Source organism: Nyctereutes procyonoides, unplaced genomic scaffold (genome assembly GCF_905146905.1).
Source record: "Nyctereutes procyonoides isolate TBG_1078 unplaced genomic scaffold, NYPRO_anot_genome, whole genome shotgun sequence".
Lineage (NCBI taxonomy): Eukaryota > Metazoa > Chordata > Mammalia > Carnivora > Canidae > Nyctereutes > Nyctereutes procyonoides.
In genome coordinates, this window is record NW_026575125.1 from 26,772,102 (window position 1) to 26,793,975 (window position 21,874).

At 39.1% G+C, this 21,874-nt stretch overlaps 1 protein-coding gene across 8 annotated transcripts in view; it reads right to left on the minus strand.

The window, feature by feature from the left end:
• DMD (dystrophin) overlaps window positions 1-21,874 on the minus strand; it is a 2,039,779-nt gene that overhangs the window by 339,550 nt on the left and 1,678,355 nt on the right. For all 8 annotated transcript variants that reach the window (XM_055339022.1, XM_055339018.1, XM_055339021.1 and 5 more), the window contains one exon: window positions 16,629-16,785. In XM_055339022.1, the coding sequence (XP_055194997.1) occupies window positions 16,629-16,785 (157 nt within the window). The remainder of the gene's footprint in view (window positions 1-16,628; window positions 16,786-21,874) is intronic.

The window sequence follows — 21,874 nt, forward strand, 5'->3', positions numbered from 1 at the left end:
TGGACTTGATAGGAGGCAACTGACTCGGATACTACTAATTATAAAAATAATTGCTCCCTTTATTGAACTACTATGTGTCAGTGGTTGTTATCAGAAACTAGAAACATAAAGTTGAATGCAAAACAACTCTTCCTGTTTAGAAACCTGTATATAGTAGAAGAGTCAAACACATAAATAATTTCATTTTTTAAAGATTTATTTCTTTCTTAGAGAGAGAGAGAGAGAGAGAATGAACAGGAGGGGCAGAGGGAGAGGGAGAGAGAATCTCAAGCAGACATCACACTGAGTGTAGAGCCCAATGCAGGGCTCAATCTCAGGACCCTGAGATTACAACCTGAGCTGAAATCAAGAGTTGGACACTTAATCGACTATGCCACCCAGATGCCCTCAATTTCAATTCAGTGTGGGAAATGCTATAGGTTTGCACAATATGGGAAAAGAAATTGGGATCGGCTTCCCAGAGAAGATACTATTCATAAAGAACTCCAAAACATGAAAACAAGTTAGCCTGGGAAGTGCAGGATAGGGGAAGAGGGAGAAAAATGATGAAAATACAGATGTGAAGACATAGGACATAACACAGTCTGACATGTACAGTTATTTCAAGTAGGCCAGTTCTCTAGAACATCAAGGAGAAGGAGAGGACAGATCCAGAGATAAAGACAGTGTCATTATCTTAAACTATATTTGACCTTTAACTCAGAAGTTGAAGCTCAATCTATGAGTTGCTGAGAAGCCTAGGTATTCTCTTGCAGACAATCAGGAGCCTTTGAGAGAATTTAAGCAGGGGAGTGGCATGGGCATGTGTGGGTTTCAAATAAATGACCCCAATGTAAATACAGAGTAAGTACTTGAGAAGGGCAGAAATGGAATTAGAGAGATCAGTTAGGAGGCAATTGTAAGAATTTGGTGAAAGATTATGAGGATCTGACCCAGGGCAGTGGTACAAAAATGAATGAATGAATGAATGAATGAATGAATAAACGGATGGAGTAGGGAAATATTTAGAGTGTTAGAGGTTTGGGGATTTGGTGACTGAACAGATGCCAGAGAGAAGAGACGGGAAGGACTAAGGAAGACTTCTAGTTTCTAGGTTGGAGAGATGAGTGAATGCTGGGTGCAATTAACCTACATGTGAGAAAATAAACTCTCCTGGATTTCTCAGCATGCCTATAAAAAGCTCTGGCTCCCGAGAACCTTCCCATATCATGGGAACTAAATCTGCAGTCATGTGTCTAGTTAATTTCACTCACCCAAGAGGCCCAAATGGTTAGAGCCCAGAGTAAGTTCCCAGGTTAAGCTCCAAACTGTCAGCAAGACTGGAATGACTATCTCTTTGGGTCTTTACAGCAGCTTGGGGGGAAAAAAGCCCAGACCTTGGTGACATTTTCAGTTTGTAAAATCTGAGACATGTGGGGCTATCTGGCTTCTAGAAAAGTTGGAGTTAGGAATCAGTCCTTTTATGTTTCCAAGGAGACCCTTTCATGAGAGAAGGGGACACTTTCTGGGGGAAAAGGCCTTGTCCCCCTGTAAGAAGAGAAAAATCATTTTTCCTGGTCTTTTGCCTAGAGAGTATGCAGCCAGTTATGTAGGAACATTTTCTATCAGCTCTTATGTCTCCCTAGGGGTAAGACTTGGGGCAAAGGCCAGGATGGGGTGGTGGTGATGATATTTCCTGTTAGGTGATTGAAAGAAATCTGTCTCTGATTCAGAATACCTCATGTGCACATTCAGGGTAAAATTAATGAAGGTGATTATTAAAAACCCAATACTAGGGATCCCTGGGTGGCTTAGCAGTTTAGCGCCTGCCTTCGGCCCGGGGCGTGATCCTGGAGACCCGGGATTGAGTCCCACATCAGGCTCCCTGCATGGAGCCTGCTTCTCCCTCTGTGTCTCTCCTTCTTTCTCTCTGTATCTCTCATGAATAAATAAATAAAAATCTTAAAAAAACCCCTCAATACTAATATGAAGGGGGAATCTGTTTCGAGAACAGACTAAGAAGATGCAATGCAGCTTGGAGAGGTACCTTTCCTTCCAGAAGGAAATAAATATCAAAGTCTAATATTTAGGGAGACAAAAGGAGATTTAGGAGTCATTTTCTCAGTTAATATCCACTGAGTGCCTATGATTATACAAAGAGACAAGGATTACAATTATAGAAGTAGACGAGATTGCTCAGGCAGCAGAGTGGACTAAAGAGAAAATTCTGGAGAATATACAAAATTGATGGACAGACAGAAGAACTGAATCCCATGAGAGGCCAAGAGAGAATGGAATGGACAGGTGGAAAGCTTGGGGGAAATGAGAAGTGTAGAACTATGGAAGAGAGAGGAAGAGGGCAGCGCTGGTGGCGTAGCGGTTTGGCGCCGCCTGCAGCCTGGGGTGTGATCCTGGAGACCCGGGATCGGGTCCCACGTCGGGCTCCCTGCATGGAGCCTGCTTCTCCCTCTCCCTCTGCCTGTGTCTCTGCCTCTATCTCTCTCTGTGTCTATGAATAAATAAATAAAATCTTAAAAAATAAAATAAAACCTTTAAAAAAGAGAGAGAGAGAGGAAGAAAGTGACTGAGAATGTCCAACCATGACACACAGAAGTAAAGCAAAGACTCAGAAATGTTCATTGGACGTGGTGAGAGCCATTTCAGTGGAGGGGAGTAGCCTCAGAAGCAGGTTCAGTTGAGGAGTGAGTGGGAGAAGAAGGAATATGTATTTTAGATGAATACTGTGCAACATTTATATTTTTTTCTGACAGGGAGAAAAGGAAGATAGGAAGGAGGGCAGAGTGGATTTCAATGTAAAGGGAAGTTATGTTCTTTTTAGGACAGGAAGGGTTTGCACACAGGGTGAAAGGTGGAAGCTAGCTAGCAGTGGGGAAACTGAGTGTCCTGGTTTGTTGGAGACTGGGTAGTGCTTCATGAAGTGGGACTTTGAACGCAAAAACCAGGACAGTCTCATGCAAACCAGGACAGTTGGTTACCATAGCAGAGAGGAATCTATTAAAGACCTAGACTGGGGAAAGTGGAGATAATTGTTGGAGTAAGGTCTGTAAAACAAGGAAATGGATCTTAAAGGTCCTATCAAATTGACAAAGTCCAAGACACTGTTTGATGATGCAGCTCCATTGTTAGAAGTGAACACCCATTGTGAGAGACCACTTGTTTGCCCCTCGAGTTATTGCCAAAGGCTTAGCACCACCACAGCTGCACAGTTCATTTCTTAAATATGAGTCACTGAGGATTAAAACGAATCTAAAGAAAAGACAAAGGAAGTTCTGTCATTACAAAGACATAAGCACCATTATTTTCACATCGTTGTCTGAAATTAAGAAAAGAATGTGGATGGAAGAGAAGGTTATGTGCTCTATCTTCAGCATTTGGGAAGATTTAGACAAAATATAAGAGAGGTTAAAAACCCCAGGAGGAAGGGAGAAATAGTTGGTTCAAGACAATCAGAAGACAAAGAAAATGGTAACGTTTCTCACTATGTGGCAAACACAATAAATAGGAATATGTCGTTTTAAGCATGGTTAGAATGAAAAATCTTCTTCCATTTGTTCGTTTAACAAATTTTGAGCACCTTACTATACAAGACACTGTTCTAGGCAAAAAGCATCAGTGGTCCTTATAACATGGAGTTTAAAAGAGATAGGCTTTTTAAAAGAGATTTTATCTATGTATTTATTTATTTATTTTAGAGATGGGGGTTGGAGACCAAGTGGGAGAAAGAGCAGAGGGAGAGGGACAAGCAGATTCACACAAATGCAGAAACCAATGCAGGGCTCAATCCTGTGACCTTGAGATCATGACCTGAGCTGAAATCAAGAGTTGGACGCTTAATGGACTGAGCCCCCAGGCACCCCTAAAAGAGACAGGCTTATGTAGTAAATGTAAAAACAAAGACAACAACAAGAAAAACCAGTGAAGATTCTGCTTTAAAATAACAGAAAATCCATTTTCACCATCTAATTGATTTATCATAAACTACATGTTATAAGAGTTCACTGTATTTTAAGAAGGAAAATGGGGACATTTTAAAACAAAACTGAGAACATTCAATGTCAAGAGCCTTAACTCTTTGATAGCTGTCTGGTCTCTCAAAGAAAGTCTATTTGAGTGATGTTTGGGAATATATGTACTCCTATACTATACTGATTTTGTCTCAGAGGTTATGCTTAATATTTTAAATTGGACAAGTTGGTTCGTTTATGTGCTGATGTGAAAAAGGTATACAGAGACCTTCCTCTATACATGTACAGAATAATCTTTGCGTGAGTTAGATGTCAATATTCACATGTTAAGATATTTACTTCCTGAATCATTTGAACAGATAAAATTATTTTCTTTAAGATTCATCCACTTCTCCACAGCTTCCTCTTCACCTTTCCAAGATAGCCAGGCCCAAGGGCCTAACATAGTGTTGTGGAAGAATCAGAAGCAACTACTAAAGACTTAGAGCACCTCTGTGAAAAGAACGTTAACTTTCTGTCTTACAAATGAGAAAATAATTAGGCACACTAGTTTGACATCTTTCCTTCAGCTTCTTAAGTTTCACAGAATAATTTATATGAAGCATGCACTACACAATTGTACTAGTGGGACATCCTCAGGTAAATCCATTTATTTTATTTTATTTTTTAAAAGATTAGAGAGACACACAGAGAGAGGAAGAGACACAGGCAGAAGGAGAAGCAGGCTCCCTCTGGGGAGCCTGATGCAGAACTCGACACCAGAACCCCGGAATCATGACCTGAGCTGAAGGCAGATGCCCAACCCCTGAGCCACCTGGGTGCCCTAAATCCATTTATTTTAAGGTGAAATTATCTGATAGATGGTATTTATTCATTATTTTAAAAGTTTATCTATCTAAGCAGTCTCTACACCTGACGTGGGGCTCGAACTTGCAGCCCTGAGATCAAGAGCTGCATGGTCTACTGACTGAGCCAGCCAGATGCCCTTGATAGATAATATCTATATATCAAAAATACTAACCAGCTGGGTGACTGGATGCTGGCAAATTAATTAGCTAATAGAAAAATATTAACTTTGAACCTGTTATGCGTGAGATAGGGAAGATGTAGGAACTGGATCTTTGTCCTTAAGGAGTCCCTGGTTTGGTTGAATAGGTGTGTTCGCGGGGATACTTTTATACTATGAATGTTTTCCAATGTAGGTATAGATGATATAGTATGAGGTACAGATGATAAGTTAGGATTTACTTAAGGCCATCAGTTCATGAGTCATTTAGAATACAAATCTTGAAATTCTTAAAGCGAGGCTGAAGATGAATAATGGCAAAAAATGAAAAGTTCTCTGGGTTATAATAGTTTGGAAGACACGTAAGTGGGAAATCCTAATGGCCATGAAGCAAGTCAGAAATTTAAAAAACCTGAAGGTAACAGAGAAGAACTGAGTCAATGATTATTTGTTTTTATTCCCTGCCCTGCCTACGTATAGGAGAAAAACAAATAGGGTGAATATTACCTCAAATACCTATTAATACCATAAAGAGAAGTAGCTTAGAATCATGTGTAGAGGGGCTGCAGGGTGAGATACGGATATGCTTGATGTGCCTCAGAGAAGAGATGGGCAGGATGAGAGCTCTGGGCACAGGGACTGACATTTTTTTTTTTTAAGATTCATTTATTTGAGGTGAGGAGGGGCAGAGAGAGGGAGGGAGAGAATCCTGACTGAGCCACTCAGGCGCCCCAAGGACTGACATTTTTGAGAGGAAAGCTATCCTGCTTTCACCTAGAGACCCTGGTCCTATCGCTATGGATGTAAGTAGAAGCCTTTGCTTTTCAAAACATAGGTCTCTTTCAACCATGTGCAGTTTCCATGGAGCTGAATTTTATCTATATTCTCACTGAGGTGGCAAGTCTGTATTTGTGTTATTCAACCTAAAATCTCACAGAATGGCTATATGTTGTTCATGTGTGTCAGCAGAGCTTGATGGAATCACCCCGTGAGGCTGATGGAAGTGGTTAAGAGAGGGCTGTGGCCGCTGACTTGAAGTTCAAGCTCAGGCTGGGGCCAAAGCTTGGCTGGACGATCCAGAACTGGTCATGAGATCTCCCTGAGCCCCCATTTGTTAAAATGTGGAGGTTTGCTAATCACCTTATCAAAGATTTAAGATCCAGTTTGAATATTCTTTTTTTTTTTAAAGATTTATTTATTTATGGGCACTCGGTGGCTCAGTCAGTTAAGTGTCTGGGTTAGCTCAGGTCATGATCCCAGGGTACTGGGATTGAACCCTGCATGGGGCTCCCTGCTCAGTGGGAACTCTGCTTCTCCCTCTACCCCTTCCCCCTGCTTGTGATCTCTCTTTCATGCTCTCTCTCTCTCTCTCTCAAATAAACAAAATCTTTAAAAAATGATTTATTTATGTGAGAAAGGGGAGGGGCAAGCAGACTCCTCACTGGATGCCCAGCCCCTCGTGGGGCTCGATTTCACAACCTTGAGATCACAACCCTAAGATCACAACCTGAGCCAAAACCAAGAGATGGATGCTTAATCGACTGTGCCACCCAGGCGCCCCAGTTTGAATATTCTATAATTAACATGTTTAGGTCATTTTGGTCATTAATTGGACATAGGCCTGTTACATGGTAGCGGTAGCGGTTTGTGATTGGCTCTTCTAGGCACCATTACTAATGATAAAAATTCTAGCCACAGCTTGGCACATAGTGGATAATAAATATTGTTGAATATATAAGAGAACACCCACTTAGAAAACCAGAATGTGTTACATGGAGGCCAGTTTGATTTAGATGCAGAACATGCTTGAGGGTGAAAGCCTGGGCTCATGAATTATTAGAGGAAAAAATTAAATGCTGTCGATGGGGAAAAATTGAGAGCTCTTCTTCTGGGCCTATTTTTATGTGCCAGATCCAAAGCTGAGTGTAACCTTTGAGTTACTTGAGTGGATTTTCCTCAAGAGGAGGCCTTATTAGCTCTGCCTTCTTAATCCTAGTGATTTCTTTCCTGGAGGAGATGTTCATGTGCACACATTCAGAAATTCCATAGTTTGAACTGCTTTTAGGCTTTTCCTCTGGTCTGAAGCATTAGCTAAGGGATAAGAGGACACTAGAGACGCTAAAACTTAAGGGAATCCCAATGGTGCCATCCACTCAACAAATGGTTCCCGAGTGGGCACATGACAAGGACGTTAACATAGTCATATCTACAAATTGATCAGTGTTTTAGCTTTGTCATCCTATATTATCATGCTAGTTTCCATATTATTTCTACTTTTTCTACCTGCCTCATATATTGTTTTTACTTCTCATAAGAAAGTTGAATACATTCTGTCACCATAATGACGTTCCTCACTTAAAGAGCCACGGTATTTACTGAGTCTCAAACACATCACTAATACTTTATTTGCTGAATGCTGATTTAGGGACCATCAATGCCCAGTGAGCTTGAACATTGGAAAAGGGCAAGATCCCAAAACATGGTTAACTGGAGTCGCAGGAATTTGTCTCTAAGAGTCCAAGGCAAATTCACAGGGATTCATGGAAGAAGGAAATTCGAAAGAACAGAACAACAACAACAAAACAAAAAGACAAAGGATTCTCTTAATATTCATTTGAAATAGATGGTATTAGAGAAGGTATGCAAATGTGGAGCATATTGGATATAAAGAAAAGATCAAGTCATCTTGATTTTTTTTTTATTGTGGTAACAGCACGTAATGTGAGCTCCAAATTCTTGAGAGTTTTCAGTGCACAATACAGTAGTGTTAACTCCAGGCCCTAGGCTGTACAGCGGGTCTCTAGAATTTACTCCTCCTGCACAACTGAAACTTTATGTTGAACGGCAAGTTTCCATTTCATCCTCTCTCTAGCCTCTCATAATCAGTCTTCCACTGTACTTCTAAGAGTTTGACTACATTGTCATCTTTAAACAAGATAGAAAAAAAGTCCCATTTTGTTTCCAGTCCACTTAAAGTGAAGACAAGGGATCACAGCATCAGATATATCTAGTTATTGTTTCAGATAGTCAACAACATGAACAACAGCAATTCATAAATGAGACCGAATCAATTTCAAGCAAAGTTGAAAAATAAATGGACATATTTCAAGCCTGAAATTATTTTTAAAAATCTAATTGTATTCAATGAAAGGAAAGTTTTTTGAGTGTTTAGGGGGGAAAATGAAGTTAATCAACTCCTTGTTGAGATTTATTTTTTGGAAGTCTTTTAAGCTAAAAGCTGTGTTGCTGAGATCAAGGGCATGGGCTAGAACAGAGTCCAGCCTGCTTGCAGATCTGTGATACTATGGAGGAATAGTTTAGTGCCCATGCAGCATCTTGAACAGCTGTTTGACTCTCAATCCTAGGCCTGGGCTGCTTCCAACAACTACTGGGGAAGTCACTTCCCACTGACGATAATGTTGTTAAGTTTTGAGCTGACTTTGAGAAATCTCTGGTGAAAACTCAATCTGTTCCCATGGTCACTTAGAGAATTAGGTCTTAGGTCATTGAACCTAAACCCTAAATTTTGGAAATTCCTTCTGAAGCAACTGTACAGATGAATGGATTATTAGGAGACCTTGTGACAAATTAATTTATATCCATTCTCAAGAGGCTCAGCCAAAATCTGAGACTGTTGAGTGTGAGTGGTGAATAATTTCTGAATCATGCCATTTGTCTCTATCAATATAATCCCCAAATGGAACCCTTGTTTTACTACACATACACACCCTCACCCATGATCATTTCAAAGTCTTTCCCATCTCCATAAATGGTATCATCATTTCCCCATTTGTTCAAATCAGAGACTTCAGAGTCATCTTGGACTCTTCACTTTCTCTTACATTCCACATCCCATCTATCTTAAGTTCTATCAGCTCTACTTTCAAAATATATCTTGGGTCAAATAATTTTTCACGATGTCTATCGTTTCCACCCTAGGCCAAGTCATCATTGTCTCCTTTTTTTTTTTTTTGAGAGGCGATGGTATTGTCTCCTTCCTAAATGACTTTAGCACCCCCCTAACTTTCTCCCTGGTCTCAGTTTTGCTCCTCCTACTGTCAATTCTCCATAGAGCAACCAGAGACAACTTTAGGACACAGGAAACCAGATCACATCATCCCTGTTTATGGTTCCCCAGCGGTGTATCTTTATGCACAAAATAAAATCTACTCCAAACTGTAACAGACAACATCAATTATTATCTGCCCTTTGCCACTTGCTACAATGTATCATTAGCCCATCTCGTTATTCCTTGAGCACAGCAAACCTGTTCTTACATCTTTTGCATTTGCTGCTCCTTCTGCCTAAAATACTCTTCACTCAAGGTCTTTGCTTGGCTCACTCACTCAGAACTTTGCTTGTATAAATATAACCTCCTCAGATAAGCCACTATCCCTCATTCTTTCTCTATTCCTGTTTTGTTTATTTTCTCTTTATAGTACTGACTTGATAGGAGTTTATGTGTTACTTTATTTGTTTACTTAGTATTTCACTCAGTAAAATCTGAAGGTCCATGGGGGCAGAGTCTCGTTTTGTTCACTCCTGTATCTTCAGCCCTGGCATAGGGTAGGCCCTCAATAAATAATCACTGAGAGAATCACTATATTCTAGGAGTCTGAATTATGGTACAGTTTTTCCTAAAATAATTTTTTTAGGGAATAGGAAGAACACAGAAAATGATCAGAGGGGTTCATTTGAAATTAAATGACTGTTGGGCACCTGGGTGGCTCAGTGGTTGAGTGTCTGCCTTCGGCTCAGGTTGTGATCCCGGGGTCCTGGGATCAAGTCTCGCATCGTGCTCCCCACAGGGGGCCTGCTTCTCCCTCTCCCTATATCTCTGCCTCTCTCTCTGTCTCTAATGAATAAAGAAATAAAATATTTAAAAAATAAAAATAAAAAAAGAAATTAAATGACTGTGTAAAAGGGTCCTGTAAAGGCAAAGTCCTATATGAATATTATTTTAAGAATATTTTTCAAGAGAGCAAAGTATTTTGATTAGAAATAGGTTAGAAAGAGGACTTTGGTAGGGAAGTTAATTTGTAAATTATTCACATTTTATTTTATTATACTCATTAAAGGAAAATGGAAAATCCTAGATGGCTCCATTCTCAAGTTTTGATGATATAGCTAGTTTTCAGAAGACTCTCTCAAATGTCTAGAAATGTAGTTCTAAAAATAATTTAAAAATCTTTTCCATTCAGCAATCCTAAATATGACTGCATAATATATGAAACTTACACAAAAGTAGCTTACTCCATTAGGGATGAAGGATAGATCAAAAAGATGTCTATTCCCAAAGTAACATTCAGATTTCCATTTTTTTCTCGACTTAGCCAAATATTTTGTTTTTAGGAAATTTGCACTTTTTATTTAAATTGTGAAGTTTATTAGTGAAAAGTTACTTTTGAGATGTTTTATTATCTTAGCATCTGTAAGCTCTGCAGCCATATTCTCCTCATCTCCACTTGATATTGTCAAATTTTATTTTCTGTTTGTTTTTTTTTTCTTTTATCAGTCTTGCCACGAGTTTGTCGATTTTCTTAACCTTTTTAAAGAATAAACTTTTGGCTTTGTTGAGCAAAAAAAAAATGTCTATTTGTCTATTTCCTCTAACAACACAGCGAAGCAGAGAGCGTGGAGTAGATATAAGTAACAGTGAATTTGCAGGTGAACCAAACTTGTTTAGAAACTCTAAGAGGCCAGGTCATTGAATGTTAGAATGAATTACCCTATCACAACCTCTTTTTGTTGTTTTTCAGAGGTGCTAAGGAACAATGCCTTTTTTTTTTAACACAGATCTGACTTGAATTTTAACGTTCACAAATGGCACCTAAAGACATATTCTATTTATGTGGAAAGAAAGCACCGGGAACTCATCAAGCTGACACACATACTAAAATGTACCCAAAGGAAGCAGGCCAGCATTGATAACAGAATTAGCTTAAATAAATGTATAATCAACAATGTGATTCCAGGATAATTTTATTGAATTTCTGAACCTCTCTCTCACTTTGTGGTGACTTCTGAAGAAATCGAACATGCATAATATACGACCTGACAAATGAACAAGTAAACTACTTTATTCAAGCCTTTTCATTTGTCAGCAGCATCCATGCAATAATGGCTTTCTGTCCACTGTTTTAATAATGTATGTATTGATTACTTCCATCTAAATCTTAACCAGAAAATCTCAGGAAGCTTTGAAGGTGTCCTTAAGGGTCTCCAGGGAAGGAATTACAGAGATATTTAAACTGAAAGATGAAAGCCTAATGACAAACAATTTCATTAGTACAAATGCAAACAAAAAGTCATTACCTACAGTGTTCTTCTAATCAAGACCTAATCTCCATTTGGATTTGGGGTAGGATGAAGGGAGTTAAATAAGCTCATGGTTTATTGCAGTTCTCCTCAGAAATTTCCCACTATGATTTGTTCCTTTAAAACTCTCTCTAGGTTAATCACAGAAGTAGACAAGTAATAAATATCACTTTAGTGACTGCTCAAGTAAAACAAAGGAAGTCAGTTTTAAAAATATATCTGGACCAGAATAATACACACTAATTGAAAACGAGTCAGTCTAGTGAGGCAAGTAATGAGGAACCGTAAAAGCCAGGATAATGTATTCAAAAGACATAAAAATTGGTCAGTTTATATTTGCTAAGGCATATTTGAGCTTTAATTATTTATAACACTTCACTGCATATGGAGCATTATTTTATTAATTAGGCTTGAGAGCCATTCCAGTAGCAGTTGTTATGCTGCCCAGCTGGTTTGGGGAACACAGACCCACTCCCATGGGCATGAAAATTTCTTTGGGGAGTGAGCTTGCAGTCCCTAACTAGCTGTGTGGCCTGTTTTGGAATTTTACCTATGAGAAAACCGTATACCCCTCCATCAAAGTGATTGAGAATGACGATATATTTTTGCTTTAAGAGTGTAAGACCCACGATATTTTGCTATAAAATGTTATCATTAATCTGCAATGATACACAAGGAAAATATAAATTACCTCTTTTATAAACATCCTGGCTTATAGAAAAGTGAAAAATACTTTCCTATAGTTTCAATTTGTGACATTCTAATGGGATTTGGATTATCATAAAAAGCAACAACCAGGGGTATTAATAATTTACAAGAGATAGTAAGCAGGGGATTTGAAAAAAAAGTGACACATCAAATCCATGGAGGACAAGTTTATGATAACAAGTGACCCATCTTGATACTAAACATTCTATGTCAACAGTATTTGAATCAAGAAACCCATAAAGAGCAAGACAATTTATAATCTCAGAAAGGTGGCAATGTAAAACAAGTCTACAAATACAAAATCTGTCAAAGACTAGATCTTGACAGAATTTTGTGCTGATTATATTTCCTTTCTCTCTTCCCAAGTTCAGAAGATCAGACAAAGAGACCCGGTTTCAAGGATTTTCCTTTGTTCTTTTTGCCAATAGGCAGCAAGAACATTACTAACAAGACAGGCATTCCATTGCAACTATAAAAGGGCTACTGCATAAATGTGACAAAACTCTGAGGAAACCGGGTGCTAAAGTGTTCTCTCATCAACACTTTGGAGCGATGATGTTCTTCGAGGGAGGAAGAGTGTTTTGTGACAAGAATTTTTCTTAGGGATACAAAAAGAAGCTTGTGAAAACATTGGGTCAAACCACAAGTAAAAACTGGGCATCAAAGCAGCTCTACACAGTACGAATAGATGCTGAGTTGATGGATGCAAATAAACAAAAAATCCTGCAGTTAGGAAGGACCATCTCTCTTTCATCTTTCTTTCCCTTCTCTTGGTCTTAGTAAACCAGAGGAGAATGAGTAAGGTTAAGATTAGATCACTGATTGATTTTTTTTTGCCTTCCTCCTTCCCTTCTTCCCTTTCTTCCTTAGTTCCTTTCTTTCTTTTTTTTTTTTAAAAGATTTTATTTATTTATTCATGAGAGACACAGAGAGTGAGGCAAAGACATAGGCAGAGGGAGAAGCAGGTTCCCTGTGGGGAGCCTGATGTGGGACCCAGTCTCAATACCCAAGGATCACAATCTGAGCCAAAGGCAGACGGCCAACCACTGAGCCACCCAGGTGCCCCAATTCCTTTGTTTATCTATTTAGTGTCTACCTTGTACCAGGCGCTTTACAAAGTGCTCAGTATAAAAATGACAATCCTCTCCCTTAAAGAAGGCTTCTTGGAGCACACAGTTTAGTGAAGGTGATTGATAAGAATCAAACAATTACACATAGATGTGATGACGAAGAATGTTAAGTTGCAGAAGGAAAAGCAGACAGTATATGAGAGCATGTAGAGGAAGATCTGCTCAAATGTGGGCAATGGGGAAAAGCTTGCTCGATGTCTGAGCCAAGATATATAGGATAATTAGATGTTAACCAGGAAATTATGAAGGGGTGGGAGTAGGTAGAGGGGGCTTCAGACAGAAGACCAGTGTGTTCCAAGCACCACCTATGAAGAACACAGAGAACTGCAGAAACCAAAAGAAGGCAGTGTATTAGTATCCAGAGGGCAAAAGGAAGAGGAGTAAGAAAAGAGAAGGTTGGGGCCCTTGCTGAGGATGTTGTCTTTCCTCCATGGCATTGAGAAGACACTAAAGAGTACTAAGATAAGGACTGACATAATTCAATGTCTGTTTTTACATAAATCACTCTGGCTGAAATGTAAAGACTGCACTGTAGGGTAGCAAGATTAGATCCAGAAAGGTTAGGAGAAATTGTCTTCTGTAACTATGGTGATGACTGCAATAGACAGAATCAAGAACTATTTTGGAGGCCAAATGACCCAGTGACATATTGGCCGTGTCAAAGAAAGGCTTGGCCTGTCATCCTGAAAAAATGACTACACTGGTCTGCTCTGTTGTTGTTTGGACAGGAGAAAGTATTTAGTTAGATTTTCCAAGCTTTGGGGTTTTGCAGATTGTAGCCACAAAAAGGTAAAAAAGCAAAAGATCTTAGGGTCTTGGGAAAGAGCTACTAAAATGTTTTATGATTGAATCTAAGTTGGATTTGGAGGGAGGTGAAGATAGAGGACGTGAAGATAGAGGAGTAATGGAATTAACATCTAGAACCCAAAGTTACCAATGGGCTGGAAGTCCTGATAAGTCAAAGCGTAAGAGATGGGCATCTGAATAAGCACACTAGTTAAGCAGGGCTTAATTAATTTCAATCTGGGGCATGTTACCCACAACTCTGGCATCAACATCTCCCAAAAGCATGTTTCTAGTCATGAGATCCCTGCATAAAAGGACTGAGAATAAGTACTACCATTTTACTACTGTTAGCAAGTAACCATTCCAGTAACCAGGGATACTGAGGGAGTATTTATAACAAGATACTGGCTAGCAGGGACTGTGGCAATTATTTGGACCCAATTTCTCATCTTACAGCTGATGGACAAATTAGCAATCACAATCTAACTTTTGGAGGAATGTAACTGCAGTCTCTCCTGACTTCCAGTGCACTTGTCCAATGATTCATCTTTGGTTTCTAGAATTAGACTAAAATTACACCTTTTGTAGAAATTCTGTCTCATTTCTTTATATCATATAATGCATCCTATTTAAAATGCCCTTCTGTCTCAATGGGTGCTCTTCTACACATACGGCAGAGTGTTTTGACTATTTATTGAAAGTAAGAACATTTAAAAAATGTCACTATTATGTTCCACCCTACCACAAAGCTAATTTAATGTTCTGAATTTTATGAAGGGGAGTGGCTAAAGAAGAAACTGTCAGTTTCCTTGGCAAATTTTTTGCAAAGACTCTTGGATCTTTCTTCATATTCCCTTCCCTTTGAGTGATCTATATTCTCTTTTCTGGAATAGTATAAACCCTTGACTTTTCTTCAAGATGCCATCTTTGGCTGTGTCTCCACAGAGATCTGATCTCTCTTTAAGTGTTGAACATACAAAAGTGTTACCATTTTATCAAACTTTTGTTGTTTGGTAGTCATTTACTTGGTTTGCTATTCATTTCTGTTCTTGTGCCTTTTGTTCTCATTTCAAGAACACTTATCAGTATGTAATGTATGCCAGACACTTTGCTAGCTACTAGGGTCTTGGAGGCGAGCAAGATCAAATCTTTGACTTCTCCACTCAGAGCCTAGTAGAGAAAACAGAAATACAAGGAAGCAAGAGAGAGAGAGGGAGAGAGAGAGAGAGAAAGAGAGAGAGAGAGAGAGAGAAAGAGAGAGAGAGAGAATTGATCACTGTTGGAGGATGCTAGTGAACAGCTTTTATGCTGAAGGCTGGTAAAGAATCCTGCCTATCATATATGAACTATACACTGGATGCCCAAATAGTGGATGAATGAATGACCTCTTTTTTTCCACAGAAGTAGTCTGGCTAATTAATAAAGAAGAAATGATAGGAATAGACAATTACCACATTTCAACTCCTAGTCATTGATAATGAATAGCTGCCAAAATCATACACTCAAAAGAGAAAACAAGACATTATATACCTTCTGATGATGAAAGAATACACTACCATCAATGAAGTAGTCTTATCAAAAAAGTCAAACCTGAATATGATCAAATCTGTTGAACTATACTGCTTGATATGGTAGCCACTAGGCACATCTGGATATTGAGTACTTGAAATGTGATTAGTCTGAATTGAGTTGTGCTGTAACTGCACATTTTTATAGTGTCTGTTGAAATGGCAATATTTATGGTCCTATAGTTACATGAGATGTAACCGTTAGAGCAAACTGGGTGAAACTGTATAGGGAAACTACTATTTCTGTCACTCACTGTGACTCTATAATTATTTCAAAATAAAAGTTTTTTACAAAATGTATTTAAGAGACAAACTAACCAAATGCAATGTGTAAACCTTGTTTCAACTCTTATTTTTTTAAAAAACCTCTTATTTAAATAGAAATACATTAAGATATTTAAGACATGTATGTTAAAAGTGGAAATTTAAAAATTGCCCAGATATTTGTTAGAATAAAATTACTGACATTTAAAAAGCATAATAGTAGTCATGTGGTCACTTTAAAAGAGTGGATCCTTATCTTGTGAGATAATTTCTCAATTATTTATGAATTAAATGATCCATTTATTTTTTTTTATGATAGTCACACAGAGAGAGAGAGAGAGAGAGGCAGAGACACAGGCAGAGGGAGAAGCAGGCTCCATGCACTGGGAACCCGATGTGGGATTCGATCCCGGGTCTCCAGGATTGCGCCCTGGGCCAAAGGCAGGTGCCAAACCGCTGCACCACCCAGGGATCCCTAAATGATCCATTTCTGATACTTATTTCAAAATAATAGAGGACTGCTAGAGGTCTAGAAGAAGTAAGATTGGCCATGAGTTATAATTGTTGAAGTCTTGATGGGTATATGGCCATTTATTACAGGATTATGTCCAATTTGGTAGATGTTTCATATTTTCCATAATAAAATGTCTTTAAAAGTTGCTAAAAGAGATGGGCAACTTTTTAGAGGATATTATTCATGCGGACGCCTTTGACATTTAAAATAACAATGGCTTGGATTATTTATAATTGACCCTTGGACTAGCGGAATGAAGTTTTCTCATCAGCTTAATTTCAATCAAAACGCATCTTAAAATAGTCACTAAAATAATAGTCACTAAAGATGTTTACTCTGTGCAAGGCACTAGTATTAAAAACGTCCTACCCTGTGTACATCATTCTGCTTCTGCACCGCTGGAAAGTCGCCTCCAATGGGTGCCTGCCGGCTTAACTCATCATCTTTCAGCTGGAGCCATACCAGAAGTTCCTGAAGAGAAAGGTGCAGACGCTTCCACTGGTCAGAACTGGCTTCCAAGTGAGACCTGAAAAGCAGCAGGAGCAAACTAGGTCACAGTATCTAGAAGGGTCATGAATGATTCTAACAATCCCACTGAAGGTACACTGGTTTGGTTACTTCCATAATATACAAACCTATCATCTAGCAGTCTTCAGTAAAAATCTAGTTATCTGCTTCTGAGAGCCATATATATAATGGGGGCGTTTTGATGGCAATTTCAAGGGTAGACAGTGTTTAGCCATATGTGTATTTCCTCATGCAGAATTCTGAGACTTTTGGCATGAAACATACACTGGAATGGATTGCTTTTCCACAGTGTTGCAGTCAATGATTCTTAATGTTTCTGGTAGAAAAAAAAATGGCTCCTGGTGACTAATATAAACCGCTCAGTTTTCAAGTGACTCATGCTAGTACTGGAATTCTTCCTGCTTTGAGAAATGGAAAGGTCTCTCCCCACATTTTGACTTTTCCATTTCTGCACCCTAGGCAGCCTCTTCCATCGACTCCTTCCATCTGGCATCTGTTCCTTTCTGCTCCTCTTCCCATATGCTTCTCCTTTTCCTCTACCCTTCTTTATTCGTGTGCACCTGGGATTTGTTTTCACCAAGTTCCAACATTTTCCGCTTTGTTTCCTTTGTGTAAAATGTACTGAGACAACAACTCACGTGGAAAAGTAAAATCAGACATTTGCCTGAAAGCCTCCCCCAAACATGAATAATTTAGGCAGGAGAATGAGTGCTTTACCATCAACTGTATTTAGAACATGTTAATCCATAGAAGCCATTTAAGAATATACAAATGAATGATCTGTGCTATAAAATCCACATTTCACTTGAGGATGAGAAGCTAAATTAACCAAATAAATCATCATCCGGAAAGCAAAGAAGAAACGTGGAGTGTGAGCAAAGCTCTATCCTCAGGTAAATCGAGAATTATGCTGCATTACTCACATATCATCAGCAATTACGAATTAATTCATAAAAATTAATGCTGCCTATAACATAAATGTAATATAGTCTCTAGTGCTGCAAAGATTGAAGTGTCAAGCGACCAAGTAGAATGACATTTCCCTTTGCTGTTGGGTAACTTCGCCTGACATTTCAAATACAATTCTCCTGCTGGACTTAGTCAAACAGAATCACCAAATTGCGCCTAAGTGCTGGAAATAAACTGTTCCAAACTTTCCGAGGGATCATTTTCTTTCTGAAGGGTGATACTTACTAGTCTTTAAAACGTGCAAATACAATGACCCATAAGCTTAAATTAAAAAAAAATTATACTAAAAGTAAGTAACTGGAAAATCATACAAAGATGTAGGTAGAAAGATGTTACCTCTAGAATTGCTTATGATTCACACAAGGTAGAAAGAACTGAAATATACACTAGGGAATCGGTTACACATATAATAATGAATTCATACAATGCAGTGTTTGAATCTTATGAATCCTCTGCACTGTTCGGTGTGATGATGTCAGCAAATATTTAGGGATATGGAGATCGCCCTGTCAGTTGCTAAGTGAGAAATCAAGTTACAAAAATGTCTATAATCTATTTTTCTAAAACCTTCATGTATGTCTGTGTATTTGTATATACATTTGACTATGCATGAAAAAAATTCTGAGATGACAACTAGTGTAGCCCTCGGAGGTAGATTTAGAGCTGATTTATTCCTTTGGCTTTCTACTTCTCCAAACTGTCAGAACTGTCTTTCTATTATGAGCAATATAAACGTTATGTCCAGAAAAACGGAAGGCATTTCATCAGAGGAATTAAACCATTCGAGACTCAAAGGGCATTATTATCTAATAAAGGAATCCGGAAATACCATAAACACCACAAATTAAATATAATAGCGCAGACCGCATAGAGTGTAGAGGTCCCTTCTTTGCTGTTTCAGTTCCCTTTCTCTTTCACTTATCACTCTCCCGTGATAAGCCCAAGTGAGAAGTCCCTATGCAGGATGTTAGCTGTTTAATGGTACGTGATGCCGACTGGTTACAGGGATTCCCTGGGGTGTCTGGAATTTGCAGCGTGGTTCCCTCAAGGGTGAGTGAGGATATCAAGCAGGACATGTGGGAAGGTAGGCAGAGAGAGGCACAGTCCAGATGTGCAGAAGCAGCACATGGGAGAAAAGGCTCTGGTTAAATTAAGAAGGTTTGAGCGCCACTAAGTCCCCATAAGTCTTCGGCAGTAGAGAGAGTGAAAGATAAGGAAAAATGTAGAGATGCCTAATGCTTGGCCACCCTCTCTTGGGTCGAGGAAACAAAATATCCCTGTGGTGGAGAGGTCTGGAGGAGGATAAAGATGCTGCGGGGCAGGCTGCCTATGGTGAGGCGTCCAGCTGTGGCTTCATTCACACAAGGCACTGCTAGAACCCCGAGTCTAGGTGAAACGGTGCTGACTAATCATTACCAGGTCAATGAAACCCTTTGTGTCCCTAAGAGAAAAAAAGAGCTCTGAGACCCAGGGAATTCAGTTCTAAAGGATCTAAGAGAAACCTCAGAGCAGGAGACGGGGAGATTGTTAAGAGCCAGGGAGGCGGGACAGTCCACAGAGTTAATAGAGGAGCAGAAGGATCCAGGACATCGGCTGACAAAAGGCTCTCATGGATCTGGAGGATGGAGTTAGATAACACTTTGGAATGTTTCAGAACCTTAACTCCATCATATCAAATGACTATTTCTTTTCCTTGCTAACACATGAGAGTGGTGAGAGAGTGCCCCTAAGCAGGGGCACCTGGGTGGCTCAGTGGTTGAGCTCAGGTAGTGATCCCGGGTCCTGGGATCGAGTCCCACATCGGGCTCCCTGCATGGAGGCTGCTTCTCCCTCTGCCTATGTCTCTGCCTCTCTGTGTCTCTTGTGAATAAATAAATAAATAAATAAATTTTTTAAGAAAAGAACGTAAGTAAAAGGTTCATAAAGGACAAAGGATACTGGGTAAGGGTGGGAGAGGAAAAGGCAGTACAGAGAAAGGCCCCTGACTGAAAACCCATGCTTACAAAGATATTCAATCTGAAGCCATGGTTCTTCAACTCAGTGTGCATAAGAAACGTGCGAATAGCTTGTTTTAGGTACAGACTCTCAGGTCCTGCCCCCAGACTTTCTGTACTTAAAAAAAATATTTTATTTATTTATTCATGACACACACACACACACACACACACACACACACACACGGAGGCAGAGATACAGGCAGAGGGAGAAGCGGGCTCCATCCAAAGAGCCCGATGTGGGACTTGATCCCAGGACTCCAGGATCACGCCCTGGGCCAAAGGCAGGTGCTAAACTGCTGAGCCACCCAGGGATCCCTGACTTTCTGTACTTTTAACAAAAACCTTCACAACTCAGTGGGTGAACTTGAGGACTATTCTTTACGAAAGAATTTCTTAAAGTATTTCCTGTATGTCCTAAACATTACTGATCAGTCTCCAAAGGGCAAAGGTGGCATTTGTCAAGGACATGATTTTTTTTAATAAATTAATTTTTATTGGTGTTCAATTTACCAACATACAGAATAACACCCAGTGCTCGTCCCGTCAAGTAAGGACACGACTTTGAAGGCGATTTAAATGTAATAAAGTACCATGAGCTCCAAAAACATTTTCTTTGGCTATGCTAAGCTTGTAAAGTGTCTTCAAGACACATTTCTAATGCAGTTGTTGGAAGGAGATGCTTTATTTTTATTTTCGAGATCATATACCAAATATTTCCAAATGATTAACCTATGTTTATATTGGGAATATCTCTCCAGAAAATGTTTCTGTTTGTAATGACTCTTTTCCCCCCCCTTCTGGTTTTATCATAGGCCTTTAGGGCTGGAAGGAACCTTAGAGATTTCTGTTCAACCCTCTTGTTTTGCAGTTGTGGGAGCTGGGTTGCAAATGTTTAAAGACTGTGCCGAAGCACATAACTTGAACTGTCCTATTTAGACATGGGAAGTGGAAGTTGCAGACTTTCCTTATGTGAGAAAATTCTTAACCTTAGTTGTTTTCAGCAAATGCTTTTGGATTCCTGAGCAAAAAGCCTTCCTGCTGATTGGCAAATTTACTCCATTTACCCCTACCCACTCAAAGGAAAATAAACGTGGAGGTTTGAAGGGGCATACTTAGCTCCTATCTATTTTCTATTAATCTTTATTAGCGAAGACAAGAGCTGAGAGACTACTAGCTTTTAACAAGGCAAGTGTTGATCTTTAATAAACAGATCATTTCTACAATTTGTAAGGTTTAGGTAAAATGCAGAACCTTTAGGTGTGTTGGGATACAATGCTTGTCTTTAAGGAACTCTTTAGTGTCAGGGTGCTAAGAATTGCAACAGGCTACTGACGATGGTTAGATCTCTAAAACACAGATATTTCAGGTATGATTGGGTTGATGTCTCATTTGAAATCCTTATTAGAACTTGACTCTGAAAGGCACATATTCTTAAAGCAAAATGTGTTACTTTGAAAGCAGTTTTCACTTTGACTCTCTTTAGAAAACTAACAATGTACTCATATATATTCCTGGGTACCCTTGTGTAATAAGATAGCATTTAAGCGTATAGAAAGAGGAGGTAAGAATGCAGAAGTAAGGGCACCTGGGTAGCTCAGTGGTTGAGCATCTGCCTTTGACTCATGGTGTGATCCCAGGGTCCTGGGATCGAGTCCCACACCAGGTTCCCTGCAAGGAGCCTGCTTCTCCCTCTGCCTGTGTCTCTGCCTTTCTTTCTGTGTCTTTCATGAATAAATAAATTAAAAATCTTTTAAAAAAAGAATGCAGAAGTAATAAGGAATCATAGACATAAAATGGGAGCTTTGGGGGCTTTAAATAAAGAGAGAGAATTAAACTCAAAGAGAAGTAAACTTTTTTTTTTTGGTCCATCTGGGCCATGAACTCCAACTTTCAAACATAATTAACATTCCAAGAATAAGAGAAGGGAGGTCAGAAATAGTCAATGTCTAAGTTGCATTTTTTCCCTCAAAAGTAGAAAGACTGTGCCTCCTTTTCCTCTTTGTTTATTCTCCATCATAGAAAAATCTCTAAGCTATTTTAACTTTTAATACTGATTACTCTCTAAGAGTTTCATTGCTGTTCTGGACTACATAATGTTGGTAGTCTTGTCTCTCAAATTAG